This window comes from Colletotrichum graminicola (genome assembly GCF_000149035.1).
Source record: "Colletotrichum graminicola M1.001 genomic scaffold supercont1.19, whole genome shotgun sequence".
NCBI classification, from domain to species: Eukaryota; Fungi; Ascomycota; class Sordariomycetes; order Glomerellales; family Glomerellaceae; genus Colletotrichum; species Colletotrichum graminicola.
In genome coordinates, this window is record NW_007361023.1 from 700,425 (window position 1) to 719,681 (window position 19,257).

The following is a 19,257-nucleotide window of genomic DNA, read 5'->3' on the forward strand; positions in this document are numbered from 1 at the left end:
CCTGCGTCAGTGTGTTGACCGGTCAGGGAAGGGGCCGAAGGGCTCCCTACCTTCCGTCACAAGCAGGGTTCAAGGTCCCCAACCACGCCGGCTCCTACTCCTTCCCCTCCGTCCCCATTCATGGGTCACCGCTGCGCCTTGGTATTGGGCTGCAGGATGTGCTTCGTACCTATACAGGTACCTGTCTAGGTATCTTGGTACTACGTATACAATACGTGAGTATATGGCAATCAAGAACACAACTGGCTGTCTATTGCTAGATGACATTGCGACGGGCCGCGAACGCACCCATCCACTGGTTACTGTGTATGCTTCATGCGGGGGGAAGAAGAAGAAGAAGAAGAAAAAAAGAAGAGAGAACAGGGACTTCATACCCTTCCATCTGCATAATCTCAAATCTCAATCTTGTCAATAGTTGTGGGGCCGAGACTCAGGCTCACAACAACAACAGCAACAACAACAACAACAACAACAACAACAACAACAACAACAACAACAACAACAACAACAACAACAACAACAACAACAACAACAACAACAACAACAACAACAACAACAACGAAAACAACAACAGCAACAATAGGGAGGAAAAAGGAAAGAAGAAAAAGGAAGAACGCTTGCAGCTCCTCGTCATCACTCACTCTTTCCATTGGAAGGTCCCCCACATTCTCACACCTCCCTTCGGTACAAAGGTACCTAGGTACCCCTCAAAGATCATGCACCTGTGACTGTGACCCGCAGGATGTACCCGATCGATGTCTTTTCCGCTATTGTGAGCGGGGGTAGAAAGCAAAGGAAAAGACAATAATAATGTTTAAAATAAAATAAAATAAAAGATATCACTGCAAACCCTCTTCCCCACCGGGAGGGAAGGAGAGCAGTTCCCTGCTTGCCGACGGTGTGTGCCTGCCCCCCAACTTCCAATTACGAACTGCTTGCTTGCTTGTTCGTTCTTACCTCGTCATTCCAGGGAAGTTGGCTCGAGGGGGGAAAAGCTTCTCGGCCAGCCCCACTCCTGCCTTTCTGGTTTCCGCTCTGTCCGGCAACTAGCTGTCGTCTTGCTGCAACCTCTCGACCACTGCTCGGCACATACAGCACCGTCCGCCGAGGACCGTATGTCTTGACAGAACTTCACGAGGCTGCGTCTCACTCCGCGGTGTCCCACGCCATCATCCTACTCTACCTGCATTTATGCGGGTGCCCTGCCAGACCCACGGCCAGAAAAGGGAGAAAACCATAAGAGCAGGAAACACTCCAGATCGAGGTCCCTTAGACTAACACAACCAAAGGCAGGGGGGCTTGACCACCCCGGCACCCTGAGGGCGGTGAAGAAGACCTTGACGGTACCGAGGCCCTCCCAAGTCCACACTCCATTTCTTCGCGGCCCAGTCAAGCCCGCGCGTCTGGACCAACAAGAAACCCACATGCATGACGAGACTCATGCATCGCAGCCCACGGTTTTGCTGTCCCGCCGACCGCCCGAAGCGAGAATCGCAACTGATGTTGCGACTGTGCAAATGGCCCATTGTCAGCATACCCTCCACCCTCCATCCTTCACGTCGAGGCACCATTCGCTGTCCTTTCCGCCCCCGTGCATGTATGTACCACCTCTCCATCCTTGTATCATATCATCGACGCTGGACACACCGACCTCTGTTTTGCCGTCAACGGTTGACGGCTTGGTTAATGGTTGGCTGGATCGTCTCATGGGATCGTCCGCTCACAGCAAATCACCCTGCCGGCTCGTGGATGGCCGCAGATCCGCGTCGTATGTGCGACATGGCGCTGCATTTGGTCCATCGACAACAACCACTACTGAGCCTTGTCTCTGCCAATCGCGTCAATGTCAGACTCTTTGGCCTGCAGCTTATCGACTGGCAGACTGACAGGGGTTGAGCGCTTGGCGGCTGCAGCCACTCTAGCTCCCAGATGGTACTCGGTGCAACGGAACCCTGCTATCAAGCGCCGTCGACAACCTTTCAACGCTGAACCGAGTTGACTTGAGCACTCAGGCTGTCTGCCTTACAACTGTCATACGCATCCCAAACGCCTTCGCCGTATGCGGTTCGCAGCACAGTTTGATCCTCAAGTCTATCCAAGGCAAGGCCCTGGTGGTCAGCAGGATACCCGTAAGGGCAAGGTCAGTCCCGGGAGATGGGAGCCACCCTGTCAACCTGTCAAACGAAGCTGGGCTGACGTTGCTGAGTTACTTCTCGTTGTATAGGGCGTCGTGATCATCTCAGACCTCTGGCATCATGTAGCCAGTATTCGGTGACTACCTGTTCCTGTCTCCGCTTTTCAGTAAAGATGACAACCGGTCGTTTCATCTGAAATCCAGACATGTAAGCTGTCATCACCTTCACCACTATGCGATAATATAAAGCATGCCCAGATCGAGGTGACATGTGCAACTAAGGAGCTTCGAGATTGGCTCAGTCCTTCAGTGTCGATGGTCTCATGCTAAATTGCAGTTAATTTTGTCCGTTGCTGCCAATAACAACAAAACTTCTTATCTCATGCCACGGCTAGGCGGACGACACATCCGAAACCTGGCTTGGACGTCCTCGATCATTAGCAACTTTACCAACTCGCGATGAGCTCGAATCAAGCAATCCCAGTTATTTCGTCTATATATGACGGTCCAGCCAATATGACCCTTTTTGAAATGTATCATCATACATAGCGACGTCGCTCACAACAGTTTGTCGCTGCAATAGTCGAACCACGTTCGAGATTGCAGCACTCAGTGTAAGCAACTTGACCGCTATGCTGGTTGCATGTGGCTTTCTTCGAACTGACGACGACCTTTCGGTGTTTAACGTCGGTGAACAGCCGTACACGTAACATATCAAAGTGCAGGAGATATCCGTATCATTGTACGGCATTGTCGCTGACCCTTCGGGTCGGACAGCTTGAAGGAACACATGAAGCTGGTTTCGAAGCTTGGATCGCTAGCCTGGTGCATCGTTACTGGTCGGCAACCGAGAGCAATGTGTTTGTATGCTCGAGCATGGTCGCCCGTTTGGTCGATTGCACGGCATCGTCCATGCAGACCTCACAACAGTTACGTCGCGACGTACCAAGAGGTGTTTCAAAACGTCATCCGAACACACAAGTTGGCTTCTTCGAAGAGTTCACGCCAACAATGAGCTGCCATTGTGCTGTATGCTTCCACCGAGACGAGGCCTCGCTCACGCACAGGCAGGGCAGCAGCATGGCAGGATCAACCGAGTGCCCATATGCTGCAGGTCCACCACGTCAATGCACAACAATCCAAGCTTAAAGCCATGGCACGAAACATTCTTGAATCGTTTCACAGCTAAAAAAGCACTGCCATGCTCAGCAAGATGACGCTCAACACTTGACAAGGTGGCAACCCACTACCAGTAGCCAGCGCTTCGAGAAGCGTTCGTCTCTGAACGCAAGCAGATGCCCTCTCACTGCATACTGTGAATGAACATGCGCAGGTATTTACTAGTGCCCTTCGGATGTTCTTCCACGAATTCATATGCGTCGGTTCTGGCTTGTTCACACGATCGTGGTAGGCTTCAGGAGTAGCACGGACGTGAACCAATAGACCACCACCAAACGAAAGACGAAGCAACGGCTGGCCTAGCTATGGAGCAGCTGTTTCGAGTCTGTCTTTAGCCGGATCTCAGAGTCAGAAACAATCTCGGGCCAGCAGCTGATCTCTTGTGTCGCACAAATAGGTTGCCGAATCTGTTCCAAAGAGCAATAACGTCTCGCTGCTGGGTCCCTTTGAGATCTATATGCCAATGCTTAAACTTCATGGCCAAATCTTCCGCCAAACCCGGCCCCTCACACATTGCCCCTCGAATTTCTGTCACTATGCTGTCACAGCGAGGGACGTGCGAACGTTGTAGTTGAGTTTGCATCAGGACGGCCATGCACCCTTGGCATAGACAAGCATGCGTCAAGTCCTGATGTTTCGTACAGTGAACTAAATAGACTGTTTAAAAATAGGTTACAAGCCCACCAAAGGTCAACTTTTTAGGCCACTCTTCCGCTTCGCTACTTCTCGGAACACTGCGCCGAATAACAATTGCCGATCCCCATCTCAAGGAGAAAGGAGCACAGAGCTGCGTAACCGATCTATACATCAATAGAATGCCGAAGGGCTCCAGGCAATACCATGGGAAAACAAAGAACGGGTGCCGGCAGTGCAAGAAGCGTCGCGTGAAGGTGAGCATGGGATAGGGTGATGATCCACGCGCAATAGAACGTGTTCATCTCCAGGGTGGCTTGTCTGCAACTTTACCAGAATGTTGGGTTCAACGTGCAGCTAGGTGGAATGGGTGGCAATCGAACAAGACACATCCTTCCAGCACTCGTACACTCCCAGCATCTCAGGGAACCGGTGCTGACCGTCTTGCGTTTCTAGTGCGACTGTGTCGGGCCTGTCTGCGCCAACTGCCGCCGTCGACAAGAGCACTGCAGCTACCTCGGTCTACTTGCCGACACTCTGAACCGCGAAAATGAGGGAGATAAATCCAGTGACACCATGAGTATGGTTCGCCGCGCGGCCACAGTTGCGGCACATGCCTCCTCCCGTGACGCGCTCAACGCCTCGTTGCCCGCCGAGAGGCTCCGCGCGGACGAGGCCGAACTCAAACATCATTTTCTGAACCAGGCCTGGTTCACCTTCTCTTTACAAAACGACCCCCGCAAGTGTGATGTTTGGTCAAGATGGGTGCCCCAGCTGGCGACCCGCAACGTTTTCGTTCATCAGAGCATGCTCTCCATAGCAGCGCTCCACCTCTGCCACCTCGAACCGCCCGACGCCAAACGATATTACTCCATGGCCTGCAAGCATGCCATCCAAGCGAGCAACTACTTCAGACTCGCCGTTCCGCAGGTCAATGAGGACAATTGGCTCGCAACGTTCGTCTTCTCCATGTGCAACGGCATCTTTGGGTATTACCGCCCTTTCGCCGACGAAAAGATCATGGGACAAGCCATCACCTTTGAGCCAGCCAAATCTCTGATCGTGATGCGGGTGGCGGCTAGGTTCTCCGATACGGTTACAAGGTACGTGTACAAGAGCCCGAACCGCAACAAGCTCGCGCAGGTGGACCCCGACGATTGGCGTGATAGCAATGACACATTACTGCGGCCATCGATATTCAAAATCGCCAAGCTCGAGGAGTTTTTGTTGTTGGGGCCAGAGTCAACAGGCGTAGAGGCAGATGAGACGGAAGTATACCTAGCAGCCCTCGGTGCGCTGAGGACATATATAATTTCACTGCCAGGCCGCCCTAGGATATGGAAGCATTTCATCATCTGGCCTTCGTTGGTATCGGAGCAATACATCTCACTCTTGCAGGCGAAAGAGCCAGTGGCGCTCATGCTGTTCGTCCTCTGGACCGAAGTCATGTATCTGGCGCCCCGGAGATGGTATTTGATTGCCTGGTACAGCCGAGGCCACGTTAATTCCTTGCGGGAACTCGCCCAGCAGGCCGCCACGCCAGCCCACCGGTTTTGGGAGACGCTGGTCGACGACAGCAGCCAGTCCGAAAACTGCGCGGAGGAATCAGAGGCGAGCGAGGGCTGCCCGTCGACGCCGTCGGACGCCCAGAGCGACGACGGGGCACGTAAAAGCGACTTTTTGCTCATGTCTACCGGAGAAGAGTTCGGCCCCGACAACCGTGGCCCGGCCAAGTTCTTCGAAGCCCAGGGGGCGGCTTAAAAGGCGATATAATGACACCCTTTTCTCCCGACACAGTTCTCACTAGGAGGTTACAAGATCTCTTCGTGGCACGGTAGAGAGGGGGAAGAATCGGGTTCCTCGGCATGAGATCGAAGCCAGAAAGTTCGAGGGGAGGCCATGGCGACGGTTCTTGCGTAGAAGCCGAAGCATATCGAAGCGGGCCATGAGGTTAATGACTGGCCAAATGTTAACCATATCGCTCTTAGAGCAACAAAAACCGGCGCCAGAAATAACAAGTTAGTCAGCCAAGCCGATGATGGTTGGCACTAGCGATCAGTACACAAGTGTGGCCTGCTAAGCCCACGTGGCCAAGAGTGACATGACAACGTGAAATATGAGGAGTCACTTGCGTTGTATACAAAGCATCGTCGGCGATTATCTTCAACAACTGCGGTAGTGCCATCTGCCCGTCAAATGAAGGTAATTACGTGATCTACCTCAAGACAAAAAGACGTTGCCACGTGATTCGAAACATCTCCAGAGCAGCGAGATTTCGGTCCCCTCCAATCAGATCATGTCACCTCAACAAAAGTTGGCGAAGGAGAGAGGATAACACCCCCCTCTCCGACCCCCCGCACCATGTGAACGCGCCCTTTGGTGTAAACATCCTCGTACGTTTGTTGGTAGCAAACGATCGGGGCCAGTCGGCCAATGTCGTCCCAGCGCTTGTGGCCCAACAAACGAGATCGCGTCCGTGGTCCATACCGAGAGAGATTTATGATTCGTCGCGGGGGGGGCGGGGGGGGGGCTGCGGCGAACCTTGAGCCTTTGGCAGTTTGTGTGTGTGTGTGTGTGTGTGTGTGTGTGTGTGTGTGTGTGTGTGTGTGTGTGTGAGTGAGTGTGTGTGTAGCTGTCGATATGTCACGTCCAATGGCATCTCGCTTGGGTGCGCGAATTTCCCATGTGTTTATGACATGATGTATACGTCCTAGGAACCCGTTTACAGTAACTCCGCGCGGCGTGATCGGGCGACCGGTTATGCTTGCGATTCCAGGCCGCCATCCAAAGCCGTTGTGGAGAGGCAGGCGATATGCAGGTAGAAAGGTTATGGTCGGTCCTACCGGGGTGTGGGGTGTGGGAAGCCAAGTGTTCACGTCACCGATGCCGACGCTCGCCTGGGGAGGGCTTCGGCGAGCTGGTGATGGAGAAGACCGGCTCATCACGCGAAGCCAACTGTTGCTGCTTCGCTCGTGACATCGCCTGCTTGGCTAAGAACCACGTCCGGTTCGTGGTGAAGCCCGTCGGTCGGGAAAGGGGCGGGAGAGGGGTTTACGGCCCGGGGCATGTACTCCGGCGGGGAGGATAGTGATGCGATCCCGGCCGCTGGAGACGCGGGTGACATCGGCTTTCGGGAACGCCTCCCGCGGGGGATATTCCATCCTCTTAACCTCGCGAGTGTAGAGCGGACCCCTCCGCTCCACATCCTCCCTCCTTGAGAGTGATGCGCGGAGCTGCGTTTTAGAGTCACGGCTGCATAACAGACATGGCCGATCCCACCCCCAATTAGCGGCCGGAGAGGCGGCAAGAAAGAAAGAGAATCTGCCAGAGTATGGTATGATATCGTCATGACCTACCCCGCAGGCGATAATGTAAAGTTTACGCGGCGTTGCCCTTATCACCCGGCTATTTAAACTGGGCAATTCCCCTTCCGCCGACGGCTGAGAAGAGGTTTAAATCTTGTCAATTCACGTTTCACAAGACCAGCTCCAGCGGATACAACTAAAACAGTAGGCCCTGTACCCCGTGGTGGCCGGACGTATACAGACTGACATCCCAACAGGAGGCTTCACTCGAGCCACACACACGCTTATACAAACGCGTGCACTTCAGAGTATGTAACACTCTTGAGCAGAGCATGAGCCGGTGCCCGCCCGAGGCCGACGTCGCTGCCACCCCAACTTCCTCCATGGGTGGCCAGCGGCCGAGGACGACGGTGGGCTGAGATTATACGGCCTCGAACTTGATCTGGGTAATACCAGCGAAAGGATCATGCAACCTAACAAAAGCAGACAAAACGTACACATCCCCTTTCAAGATAGTACTCGAGAGAGAACCCCTCAACGAAAGACGACCACCATGGCTCCTCCCACCGCCATCTCCCCCGTCAGCAACTACGCCGTGCCCTACACGGCCGGCAAGACCACCAAGCCCGCGGAGGGCCATGTCACTTCCGCCGCCAGCGCCCCGGCCAAGGTCGAGGACCTCTTCGGCAAGTGGGACAGCTTCGCCTTCGCGCCGATCCGCGAGAGCCAGGTGTCGCGGGCCATGACGCGGCGGTACTTCGCCGACCTCGACGCGCACGCCGAGTCGGACATCGTCATCGTCGGCGCCGGCTCGTGCGGCCTCAGCGCGGCCTACGTGCTCGCCAAGGCGCGGCCGGACCTGCGCATCGCCATCGTCGAGGCGGGCGTGGCGCCCGGCGGCGGCGCCTGGCTCGGCGGCCAGCTCTTCTCGGCTATGGTGATGCGGAAGCCGGCCGAGGTGTTCCTCGACGAGGTCGGCGTGCCGTACGAGGACGAGGGCGACTTCGTCGTCGTCCGGCACGCGGCGCTCTTCACGTCGACGGTGCTGAGCAAGGTGCTCCAGTTCCCCAACGTGAAGCTCTTCAACGCCACGACGGTGGAGGACCTCATCACGCGCCGGCAGGCCGAGGACGAGGGCGCGGTGCGCGTCGCGGGCGTCGTGACCAACTGGACGCTCGTGTCGATGCACCACGACGACCAGTCGTGCATGGACCCCAACACCATCAACGCGCCCGTCGTCATCTCCACGACGGGCCACGACGGCCCGTTCGGCGCCTTCTCCGTCAAGCGGCTCGTGAGCATGAGGCAGATCGAGCGCCTGGGCGGCATGCGCGGGCTGGACATGCAGGCCGCCGAGGACGCCATCGTCAAGGGCACGCGGGAGATCGTCCCCGGGCTGATCGTCGGCGGCATGGAGCTGTCCGAGGTCGACGGCGCCAACCGCATGGGTGAGCCGACACTGCGTTTCCTTTTTCTCGTCCTTTCCTCTTTTTGTTTCTATCGCCGCGTTGGGGCTTTTGGTTTTACTGACGGGTTTTCTTTCACGCAGGCCCTACCTTTGGCGCCATGGCTCTGTCGGGAGTCAAGGCCGCCGAGGAGGCGCTGGCCATCATCGACGCGCGCAAGAAGGAGAACGAGCTCTAGGCGCGAGCGAGCGGGTAGGGGGTCGCCGACTGGCTTGAGATTCTCTCGCTTCCTTCCGCTTCTGGATGTTTCCTTGGCCAAGATACGTGTTTATAGTCGCTCGTTCAGGTAGGTTGCTTCTTTTTTTGCCGGTTGAGATGGTGCACATAAGATTGGATGCTGTATTATCGATGCACCAGACGGGATAGTATAAGAACCTGGAAATACAACCACTCATTTGATACTTTGGCGCGGAGTAAAAGATGGTGATGCTAGGTCTAAATACGAGGAGATGCTGATGCGTGGCTCCTGTTTCTTCGAAACCCGTACACGAGCGGCGCTTGTGATGTATTCTCGAAGCACGAACAACACATGGGCGAACGTGCCGACCACGCACGTCGTCTCTCTCTACTGAGGTCATACGACGCTGTCATGGACATCTGCATGATACATCAAGAATTGTAGAAGCTTCCGGCTTAAGCACCCATAGGCCCGCTCGGCTGTTCTGACCTCCAGCATTTGGGTTACCTAGCCCTTGGCTGAAAAGCCCTTGACTGGAAAATTGAGCGCCTCCCGCCTAAGGAAAGTACGGTGCATATTCCCATTAGGTGAATTCTAGGCAAGGCTTCCTAAATAAATTCCTCTCAATGGTCTGAAACGACGAGAGACCTTTGCCGGATATCAAGTACATAATGAGAATCATGGGTTCGACTTCCGTCAGGACAATAGCCCTGGCCTAGAAGCCAAGGCCTAGGACCCCCACACGAACATGACTACTTGGGTGGACATTCGCAATACAAAAGCTTTCTACTCCAATTATGACTCGGCTTTCGTTCTTGCCCTTGCCAACTTCTTGAGGGTGGAGGAGGGACGGGTGTTCGATACGTGCCTCGAGACGGACAAAAGTAGATACGTCTTCAGCTCCAAAGATCTCTCCACATCTCCTTGAAGCCATAGTGAGGAGCCCTCGAGTCATAGATCCTGGCCGTCGTGCCCTCCTTCGCGAAGCGGTCAAAGATCGTCTTCGTGCCTCCCCCCGCCGAGTCGAACAGCGATTTGGTCGGCTTCGTCGCCCTCTCCCTGATGGTCTCTGCCACGAGGGGCGCGACATCGGCGTAGCACGCGGCGATCTCGCGCTCGAGCGAGAAGTACGGCTTCTTGGCGAGCTCCGGCGCCATGAGGTTGTACGACCGCGTGATGTTGTTGAGATTCTCCACAGCAAGCGTCATGTAGGAGCGTTCGGCCGCCAGCCAGTCCGCGTCGCGGAAGGGCTGGACGGGTGGCCGGGCGGGCTCCTCCAAAACCGGCTGCGACGCGGGTTCTCGCGTGTCGCCGGCTTCCGCCGCTGCCTGCTGGCGCATCTTGGCCATCACGGGGTCGTCTGTCGTGCTGCTGGACACAGAGATGCTGTCACTATTCTTCTTGCGCGGGTTGTGCCTCTCCTCGGCTCGGGCGTAGTCCTCGGCCCGCTGCATCTGCTCCTCCAAGCTGCCGCCCCTCGACGAGATCATCCTCGCCACATGCCTCCGCCAGTCGTTGCGCAGCCTCGCCCTGAACACGCTGGCGGCCTTTGCCAGCTCCTGCTGCTTCTCGATCCACGGCGGGACGATCTCCTGCCTCTTGATCATCTTGTTCATGATGTACTCGGTTGTGTCAATGAACGGGTTGTCCGCCCTCGTGTCCCGCTCGATACCCTTGCCGCGGGGTATATTTTTGAACTGCCCGCGGGCGATAGCGTCCTCGATCCTCTCGTTGGCCAAGGATTCGATCCCGGAAATGCTGGCAGGTACCGCTCGAGCGGCCGCCGCGAACCTTTCGCGGAACTCCTGCCTCATCTCCTCACGCTCCTTTGCGCTCAGCCCGCTCCCTTCCTTCAGGCCCATCTCGGTGTAGGTGCTCGCTCGCTCGCGTGCGTCGGCAGCGCGCTGACCCGGGTTGGTTTTGGGCTCTTTCCGTATCCGCATGTCGACGGGTGGTATCTGGAACTTGCCCCGCATCTCTGGCTTGAGCGGTTTCCTGGCGTCGTTAAGCATGCGCAGGACCGTATCCGACTGAGACTCCTCGCCCGTCCAGGGCTGGGCAGTAGCCATGGACCTTGTACCCTCGCCTGCGGCGGCGGGCATCGAGGCCTCGGCGAACGCAGAGGCGTATTTCGATCGGAACTGGGCCGTTTGTACCTTGTCGAGCAGCCTCTCCCTCAGTTCCTCGGAGAAACCGGCGTCTTCCACAGCTCGACGGCCGGCGCGGCCGCCGGTGAGTAGAGCCTCCTCGGTAGCTTCCTCGAGCCTGCGCGACATGGCCCCCTTTTCCTTCGGCGGCTCATATTTGCTCTGGTCGGGTGGCGAAGCTTCGGTACCTTCGGACGATCGGTCGGAGGAATAAAATCGGCGGGGAGCTGTATGGATTCGGGTGTTGTTGCGCCCGTTGGATCGCAGGCAGCGGCCGCACAAGAAGGGACTCCTTGTGAGCTTAGTAGCCATAATTGAGATGCCAGGCTTCCGCAGGTGTTGGGTGGGCGAGCATAGCTGGTGAGAAGCGAGAAATTGTCGCGAATGGCGCGATGGGCTTCGTGATGTCAACGAAAGGGAAGAAAGTGGCGATTGACGGATTTAAGCACAGGCCAATCGCCCAAGAGCGGCAAGTGGGTCCTGCCGCGTCGAGTCACCGGCGCCGACCGGCTGGTGACCCACAAACCTAGCCGTACAGCCGGTTTCTTGTCCAGAACCCGCAATCTCCATATCGGAATATTCTCTGAATATTCTTAGGTCAAAGCAAAGGCCCGTCATTTATTTTATTATGAAAGCTGTTTTAGACTTTCTCCATGCAGTAGAGAAGCCCGGCCGAGAGACAAGTTCCCTATGCAAGAGTTTAGTCGCTTGCTGCTCAGCAAGAACCTAGAGAACTTCCATCGTGATGTTGAGCAAGCGGCACTTTCGGCCGGAAGATTGATACCAAGCATTGAGAACTCCCTCGATCCGTTGCTGCAGTTTCCAATGTTCTTCTACCACAGAATCGGGGTCAACTTGCAACAGATTCCCGTCAACTGCCCATTCATGGCCAAATCATACGCCTCTCTTACCTTCGACGGCCAGATGCGAACGGACGCAAAACACGCTGGTATAACCATCAATAAACGCCTAATATCTTCGCACATAAGTTCCGGCCGGACTTTGCAGAGGCGCCTTGTGTTGTGAACAACAACATTGTCAGCAGGAGGAGCCCCTACTGGCACGAGGGAAAGAAGAATGACCACGAGCAGGCGACCCAGCATTGGTCCAAGACGATGACTGAGCAACAGCGGAAGAACACATCCTTGAACACTTCCAAGTACCTGAAGTTTGTGATCTACTCCGAGATCCAGGTAAATGAAATGGCTGCTAATTACGCAAGTATCTAGATACTAACGATTCTCAGGAGAACTATCTAGCGCAGGTTTACAACATCTCGCCGGACTATGCTCAAAGCGTCTATGACTTGTTGCCGAAGCCACATTTAGCGTTCGATAAGGTGAAGGAACGTGCCGTAGATGCTCATCTGTGGTATAAGGAGAAGAAGTTCCGATCGACTGAAGGGTCGAAATTGGCGGGAATGTCGCCGTCTTTTCCAGTCTATGGTGCTTAGATTGCCACTGCTCTCGTCAACGCCACATTGCCCGAGGCATTATCGTGTATGCAGAGAATTCTTGACCTCTCTAGGCTTCGCAACAGTCCATATAGTGGAAACAAGGAAATTTTGGTCGCTACCTATTCTTTCTTGTAAGGCACCACAATTCTATTACTATATATCTCTTCGAAAGGAAATAGAAGCATAATCACCCAACGACTTCAGAAACCACCCGGCCTACAAGTATTTCTCCAATTTGTATTGAAGTTAAACCATCAAAGTTTGTTCTTAATTGAAATGTACAGCACTTCCGCTTTTGCCAACACGTCGCCATGCTCGCCCTCTATCTGGGCAGTGACGTAGTGCTTCCGACCCTCTACCTTGGTAACCCTAGACCTCACAAGCACCGTCCCGGGAGTCGGAACGGGTTTGTAGAACGATGTATTAAGATAACCCGTTCTGAAGTCTTTGTTTGGTTCAGCTCCTTTGGGCCTCTGTGCGACAATATGTATACCTGTGACCTCATCCAAGACCAGAGCTATGACCCCGCCATGCGCTGTGCCTGGAAACCCAGTCATGCCATTGTTGAAAGTGATGAGTGAACACAACTCGTCCACTTTCCAGTCCGGTTCTTGGGGCCGCGGGTGCAAGACCAGCCAAGCAGTGATGGTTTCCGGGGTGTTGAGTGTTCCACCCACGTACTGGTTCTCTCTTGTGGGGAGGACCGTTCTGTTCTGAGAGACGTGGACGACGTGGTGGGGGGAGGAAAATGCCGCAAGTATTTTGGCACACCACGGAATGGAAGCGAAATGTTTGTATTCAGGATGTACTTCAACGCTGTTGGAAGACATGGTAGGGAAGTTGACAGCTTGTGGGTGAAGTGACGATGAAACTTGACAAGTCAATATTATGTTAATTGCCGGAGGGGATGATTGCCGGACGATTGCCTCGGGCGTGGGGGTGTGGGGGCTAAGGCAACATCCGAGGCAGTTTAAAGGCCATGCCTTTCGGTCTAGGTCCGCCGATACACGTGTACACATTAGATTGACTTGATTCTCATTTACGTGGAGACCACATTAGTTAGACTGACTTCATCCGCAATGCGAACGACACGTGCGTGGTTGACTTTTGACGCCCCTTTGTGAATGCCTCACTATTAGATGCAACCTGCTGTAGAGATCTTAGAGGAGCCAATGACAATGACGATGGTTTCGCTCCATGCCGCAAACATTATGTCGCACAAAGGCAGAGCGCACCATGCATATAACTGACTTAGTTAATATTGAAGACGACCAATGATTCAAAACGAAAAATTTCTTTTTGTTAAGCCCCTGTTGGCATACCGGTGGTATGCTCTGGGGAGGTGGGTCACGTGATATCCACGTGACACACCGCCATCCCCACAGTATCCACCCTTCCCCTGCAACAAGGGTATGTGTTACGTAAGCCCAAGGGCTACATAAAGCAGCCACCACTCCACATCAGCAGAGATAGATAGTTAATTAACTACATACACACCACCAAACCATAACAATTAGTAGCACAACCAATTAAAAAGATCCAGGCCCACCATTACTAATCAGAGCCCTTAGATAAACAGAAAAAACAGAAAACTAGGCACATACGCTATTATTAACTTACCTAAAGTTAACTAACCACTAACCACACTCCTACCACTCCTACCTATTATCTATTATCTACCTCTACCCCTATATCACACTTATCCTAGTTACACTTACTATAACTACTCCTTATCACTAATAACAGTTCACCCTATATTAATAAATAACAGAGCTTTTATAATTTATAGAAGTTACTAACTCTCTAATTATTATAAATAATAATAAGGCTATAGCTTAGTATCTCCTAGACGCTATCCCTATTAACCTATATTAACCTACTTACTTTAACACTAACTACCTAATAGAGTAGTTAGAAAACAGAAAAGCTCTCCTATATTTCCTAACTAAGTAGTAATAAGTATTAGAGAGGTACCTAACAAGCAGTAACTAAGACACTATCCCTCTAGCCACACTAAATAAGCCTACTACTATATATCCCTCTACTAAGCAGATTACTATAGTTATAACAGGCTTAAGTAGATTAGACTTTTTAAAACTATTAACCCCTTATACTTTAAAAGATCTAACTACTCTAAGCAGTAACGCTTATATTAGTCTACTTAACCTTAATAAAAGCAGACTATAATAAGCTATTTTAACACTATCTTAGTTATTAATTATAGTAACTAACTACTAAGAGCCTAAGGAAATAGATATTAAACAGGCTAGGTAAGATAAGTAGACTTACGTTATAATAGTTAAACTATCCTTAATAAAGGAAAAATTACTTATTATAATAAAACCCTTTATAATAAAAATAGTAGTAGCTATACTAAATGTAGCTATAGCTAATTTATACTATAATATTAATAAGGATTTATATAACTAATATAAAACTATTACTATAGATATAGTATAAATAGTAGCAGACATACTTAGGGATAAAGATAAATTAGCTTTTATATAATTACTAGCACTAGTAATAAGGAATAATAAAATATTAAGTCCTTAGTATATAGGCATTTTTAATCCTAACGCCTAAGATCTAACATAACTAGGCATAGTCTCTAATAGTAAGTTAACTATATATATAGATATATTTACTTTTATAAATTAATTAAAAGACTTAGCTATTACTAAATCTAATAAATAAGTTTATAATATATAAATATAATACCTATAAGGCCTTACTTTAGTTTAGCACTTATAAATTATTATATAAACTAACTATAACCTACTATATATAGTAATAATTAACACTATTTTATTTAAACTTATAAAACGCTTCTAGCTACACTATAGTAAAGCTATAAAATAATAGAAATAGGTATCTTATAGTATCTATAATATATAACTACATAAGGATATTCTTATATACGTCTAGACTATAGTTTATAACATAAAAGCTTATAGTATTATAAACACACTTAGCTAATTAAAGGCTATCTATAAATCCTTTAATAAGGCTATTAAGACTATTATTCTCCTGCCTATATAAATAACTATATTAAATAATTTCCTTATATAAGTTAGAGACTATAAATTAGCTATAACTACGCTAGCTATAGAGCGCACTATATACTAAAATTAGTAATAAGCTTAATACCTAGGTAAGGCAGTATTAACGCCCCCTATAAGATAATTTTTATATCCTCTTTTACTTTTATATTAAACTACTACTAACTAGTAACGTTAGCCTACTAGTAATTATAATAATAGATAGGGTAGTCTATAAAGACCACTACTAGCCTTATAAACGCCCTAGACATAAGCGCCTTAGGCGTAAATATTATAACAGATAACTAGATTCTAACTATAGTAGAATTAGCTAAATTAATTCACTAGGTTCCCTACCTTATACTAATTTAATAAGTCTCTATAAGGTTAAATACATAATAATAACTACTATAACTACTAATAACAGATAGATAATATAGTTATACTAAAGAATAGATAACTTAGATAGAATAAGAGACCTTAAGCGCTAGCTAACGCTTCTAGATAACTATAAGCTATAGCTTACTATAGTAAGAAGCTCATAACTAAAAAAGAATTAAGTACTTACTATAAGTTACTTTTAGTAGCTAAGGAATAAGGTAAAGTTAATATAGTAAGCTATAATAACTATAATTGAATAGTCTATAATAAGGTAAATATAGATTAAATTAAACTAAGCGACTTATATCTATTTATAAGTAATAATAATAGTAGTAACATATAGTTTATAGCTACTTCTGCTCCTTATAGACTACACCTTACTACTAGATATATATATAAGGCTTATATAGAGACCTTCTTAAGTAATAACTAGTTATATAAGTATATATAAGAATATTACTAAGTTACTTAGTATAACATAAAGAACTACGCCTTTTATAGTAATATTAAATCCACTTTAGTATAAATAAGTATATTAACTATACCCCTAGTTATATTTAGATCTAAGGTTAATTTAATAATATAAATTAGCACTAGCTTTAGATTTAGATCCTAGTTATACCTATACTACTAGATTACGCCTAATCTATAACGTTATACTACTTAGATAGATATATATACTAATATAGGTTATTTAACTTCCTTTATTAATAGGATATTCCTATATACTTACTATCTAATACTTAATATTTATATATAATTAGTTCTATTAAATATCTAAGGTATTAGTAATAACGTCTATACTACTTAAGACTATATAGTTATAGATCTTTACTTCTAAGGGTAACGTTAAGGTAATAATTAGCTAGTAATAGTAGTATTTACTAAGGAGATAGCTATAGTAGACAACCTTATAGCTAACATACTAGTTAGTATAGACTGCTTAGGACTAGAATAATTTAATATCTTTAATAGTAAAGGATATACTATTATTACTTCTTATAATATAAGAATCCTTATAGCAGTATAGCGTAATAACACTTAGCACTAGGCTAAAGTTATAGCCTAATAGTAAATTATAATACTACTATAATTATTAGTAATAGTACCTATTACTTATACTATATAAAACATATAACAGGACTTATTATTTAAACTAACTAACCTAGTAGTTACTATATACGCTTTACTTATAGACGCTAGCTTAGATTATATTATAGTCTATAATAATATAGATAAACGCTAGACTATCTAATGTAAATAATTTCTAGGCTATTTAGTCTCTATTAACTTATTAATATAGGCCTATATAGTTAAGGATAACTAGCGTAAAGTAGCTACTAAGATAGTACTAAAGGAACTAGTACACCTAAAGTCTAGGCTTATTTACATTATACTAATCTAATAATAGAAATAGATAATAACTTACTTTACTAGCGTTAAGATCTATAATAAGCAGCTAGATACTAATAAACTCTTATAGCTACTTAACTGCTATAAGTATATCTTTAAAAGTAATAGTTTTACTAATATACCTAAAGATTAATAGATATAAGTCTTTTTTAAGCTAGATTAGTATAAGTTACTACTATATAAGTATAAAATCTATTTAGTTAGCCTAAAAAAAAAGAACGTTATTAATTACATACTTAATAAGCTAAATAAAGTAGGTAAAATATACTAGACTAATAAATAGGTGCTAGTAGTATACCTAGTATTTATAGTCTAGTAATAATTGTTAGGTATTAAGCTTTAATACCTTATAAAACTTATAAATAATAAAGTAGAATTAAATATAAGTATAATATATAATACAGTATTAATAATACTATATACACTATATACACTCTATATCTATATAACTACTCTAAATTCTACTATATATAATAAAAGATAAGAATATTACTATATAAAGAATAGTACTTCTAAGAAGAGCACTATTCTCCTAAGGAGTTACTTTAGTAATAAAACACTCTAGAGTAAACTATATAAGCGAGGTGTTTTACTAAATAACCTAACTAGATAATAACCTAATTAATAAACCTAAATAATAACCTAGAATCTAGAAGAAACCTCTAGATATCTCTAAATATCTAAGATATCCTTAGGAAATAAGTATAAATATTCCCCTTTTCTCCCTCTATCTAGGCAGTTAATATAAGCTTTATAAGCAAGAAATATAATATATTATAACTATATTCCTTATCTATCTTATCTCTTATCTCTTATTTTTATATTGCCTCTTATTACCTCTAAAAGGTTATAAGCCCAGCTCTTTAAGATCTAAAGAGATATCTTTAAAAAAGGACGACTTTAATAAGAATTAAACTACTAACCTCTAGATCTAAAAGATCAGATATTTAATTAACAACCAACTAAGCCACAATACCTTTCTTAAGGCGATATCTTCAGCAATAGATTTAAAGATAAACCTACCACGCCTCAATAGAACCATCAACTATACCACTTAGGCAGTTCGAATTCAAGCCCTTCTTATATCTAAGGAGATTATTATTAATCTTAATAACCCTTATATAGAGGAAAATAATAATAATAATATAAAAGCTTTAGCTTTTATCTAGTTATATTGCTCTAATAGGCCTTTAAGAGTTATAAAAGACTGTACTAGTGCCCTAGAAGCCTGGAAGAAGCTGGCTGATCTATATAAGCCTAAGGGCTTTACAAATAAATTCTTAACCTATAAGGAATTCTTTAATACCTCTTTGGAGGATTTTAATACTATAGAAGAATACCTTGCTAAGGTAAAAGAATTAACTGATAACCTAGCTAATAATAAGCTAGAAATACCTAAGAAGGTGATTATTGCCTGGGTTTTAAATAGCCTAGACGATAGTTATAAGGGTTTTATAACTAATATAACCCAAAGCCTTCGTTAAGATCCTGAATCCTATAATCTAGATACTTTATTTTCTAGTCTTCTAGATGAATATAAAAGGAAGAAAGGATCTAATATTATAGCTGTAACCCAAGCTATTAAAAATAATAGGGTAAATAAAAAACTATAGAAAAAAGATAAAGGTTTATTTTGCAGAAACTGCAAGAAAACCAACCATATAGAAAGCAATTGTGCTTTCTTACATCCTAAAAGGGCACCTAAGTGGTGGAAAAATAAGGATAATAATAAGGAAAATAAGAAGGAAGAAGAAGTAGTTAATATAACTACTAATAATAAGGATATAGATTTAGATATAAGTCTTTCCTCTAGTGGAGATACTCCTCCTGCTTATAATCCTTCTGCTTATAAAGATATTCCCTTTAAGAATGTAAGTATAATACCTAATAATCATAATAATAATAATACTAATAAAATACCCTAGGT

The 19,257-nt window shown here is 46.9% G+C and overlaps 5 protein-coding genes across 5 annotated transcripts; 3 read left to right on the top strand and 2 right to left on the bottom strand.

Moving 5' to 3' along the window:
- Positions 1–4,128: 4,128 nt before the first annotated feature.
- Positions 4,129–5,707, top strand: GLRG_05675 (uncharacterized protein; the record flags this gene model as incomplete). Its single annotated transcript, XM_008096360.1, has 2 exons — positions 4,129–4,203; positions 4,403–5,707. 2 exons carry the CDS (start codon positions 4,129–4,131, stop codon positions 5,705–5,707), a joined length of 1,380 nt encoding a protein of 459 aa, XP_008094551.1.
- A 2,097-nt stretch (positions 5,708–7,804) lies between these two features.
- GLRG_05676 (Thi4 family protein) lies at positions 7,805–8,895 on the top strand (the record flags this gene model as incomplete). Its single annotated transcript, XM_008096361.1, has 2 exons — positions 7,805–8,699; positions 8,801–8,895. 2 exons carry the CDS (start codon positions 7,805–7,807, stop codon positions 8,893–8,895), a joined length of 990 nt encoding a protein of 329 aa, XP_008094552.1.
- Positions 8,896–9,791: 896 nt separating this feature from the next.
- On the bottom strand, positions 9,792–11,354 carry GLRG_05677 (uncharacterized protein; the record flags this gene model as incomplete). Its single annotated transcript, XM_008096362.1, has 1 exon — positions 9,792–11,354. One exon carries the CDS (start codon positions 11,352–11,354, stop codon positions 9,792–9,794), a length of 1,563 nt encoding a protein of 520 aa, XP_008094553.1.
- A 378-nt stretch (positions 11,355–11,732) lies between these two features.
- On the top strand, positions 11,733–12,495 carry GLRG_05678 (catalase; the record flags this gene model as incomplete). Its single annotated transcript, XM_008096363.1, has 3 exons — positions 11,733–11,991; positions 12,051–12,235; positions 12,289–12,495. The coding sequence occupies 3 exons, from the start codon at positions 11,733–11,735 to the stop codon at positions 12,493–12,495; spliced, it is 651 nt and encodes a 216-aa protein (XP_008094554.1).
- A 257-nt stretch (positions 12,496–12,752) lies between these two features.
- On the bottom strand, positions 12,753–13,369 carry GLRG_05679 (thioesterase superfamily protein; the record flags this gene model as incomplete). The annotated part of the gene is made up of 1 exon (XM_008096364.1): positions 12,753–13,369. A coding segment is annotated over one exon (617 nt), but the record flags the coding sequence as incomplete, so codon positions are not given.
- Between the last annotated feature and the right edge of the window lie 5,888 nt (positions 13,370–19,257).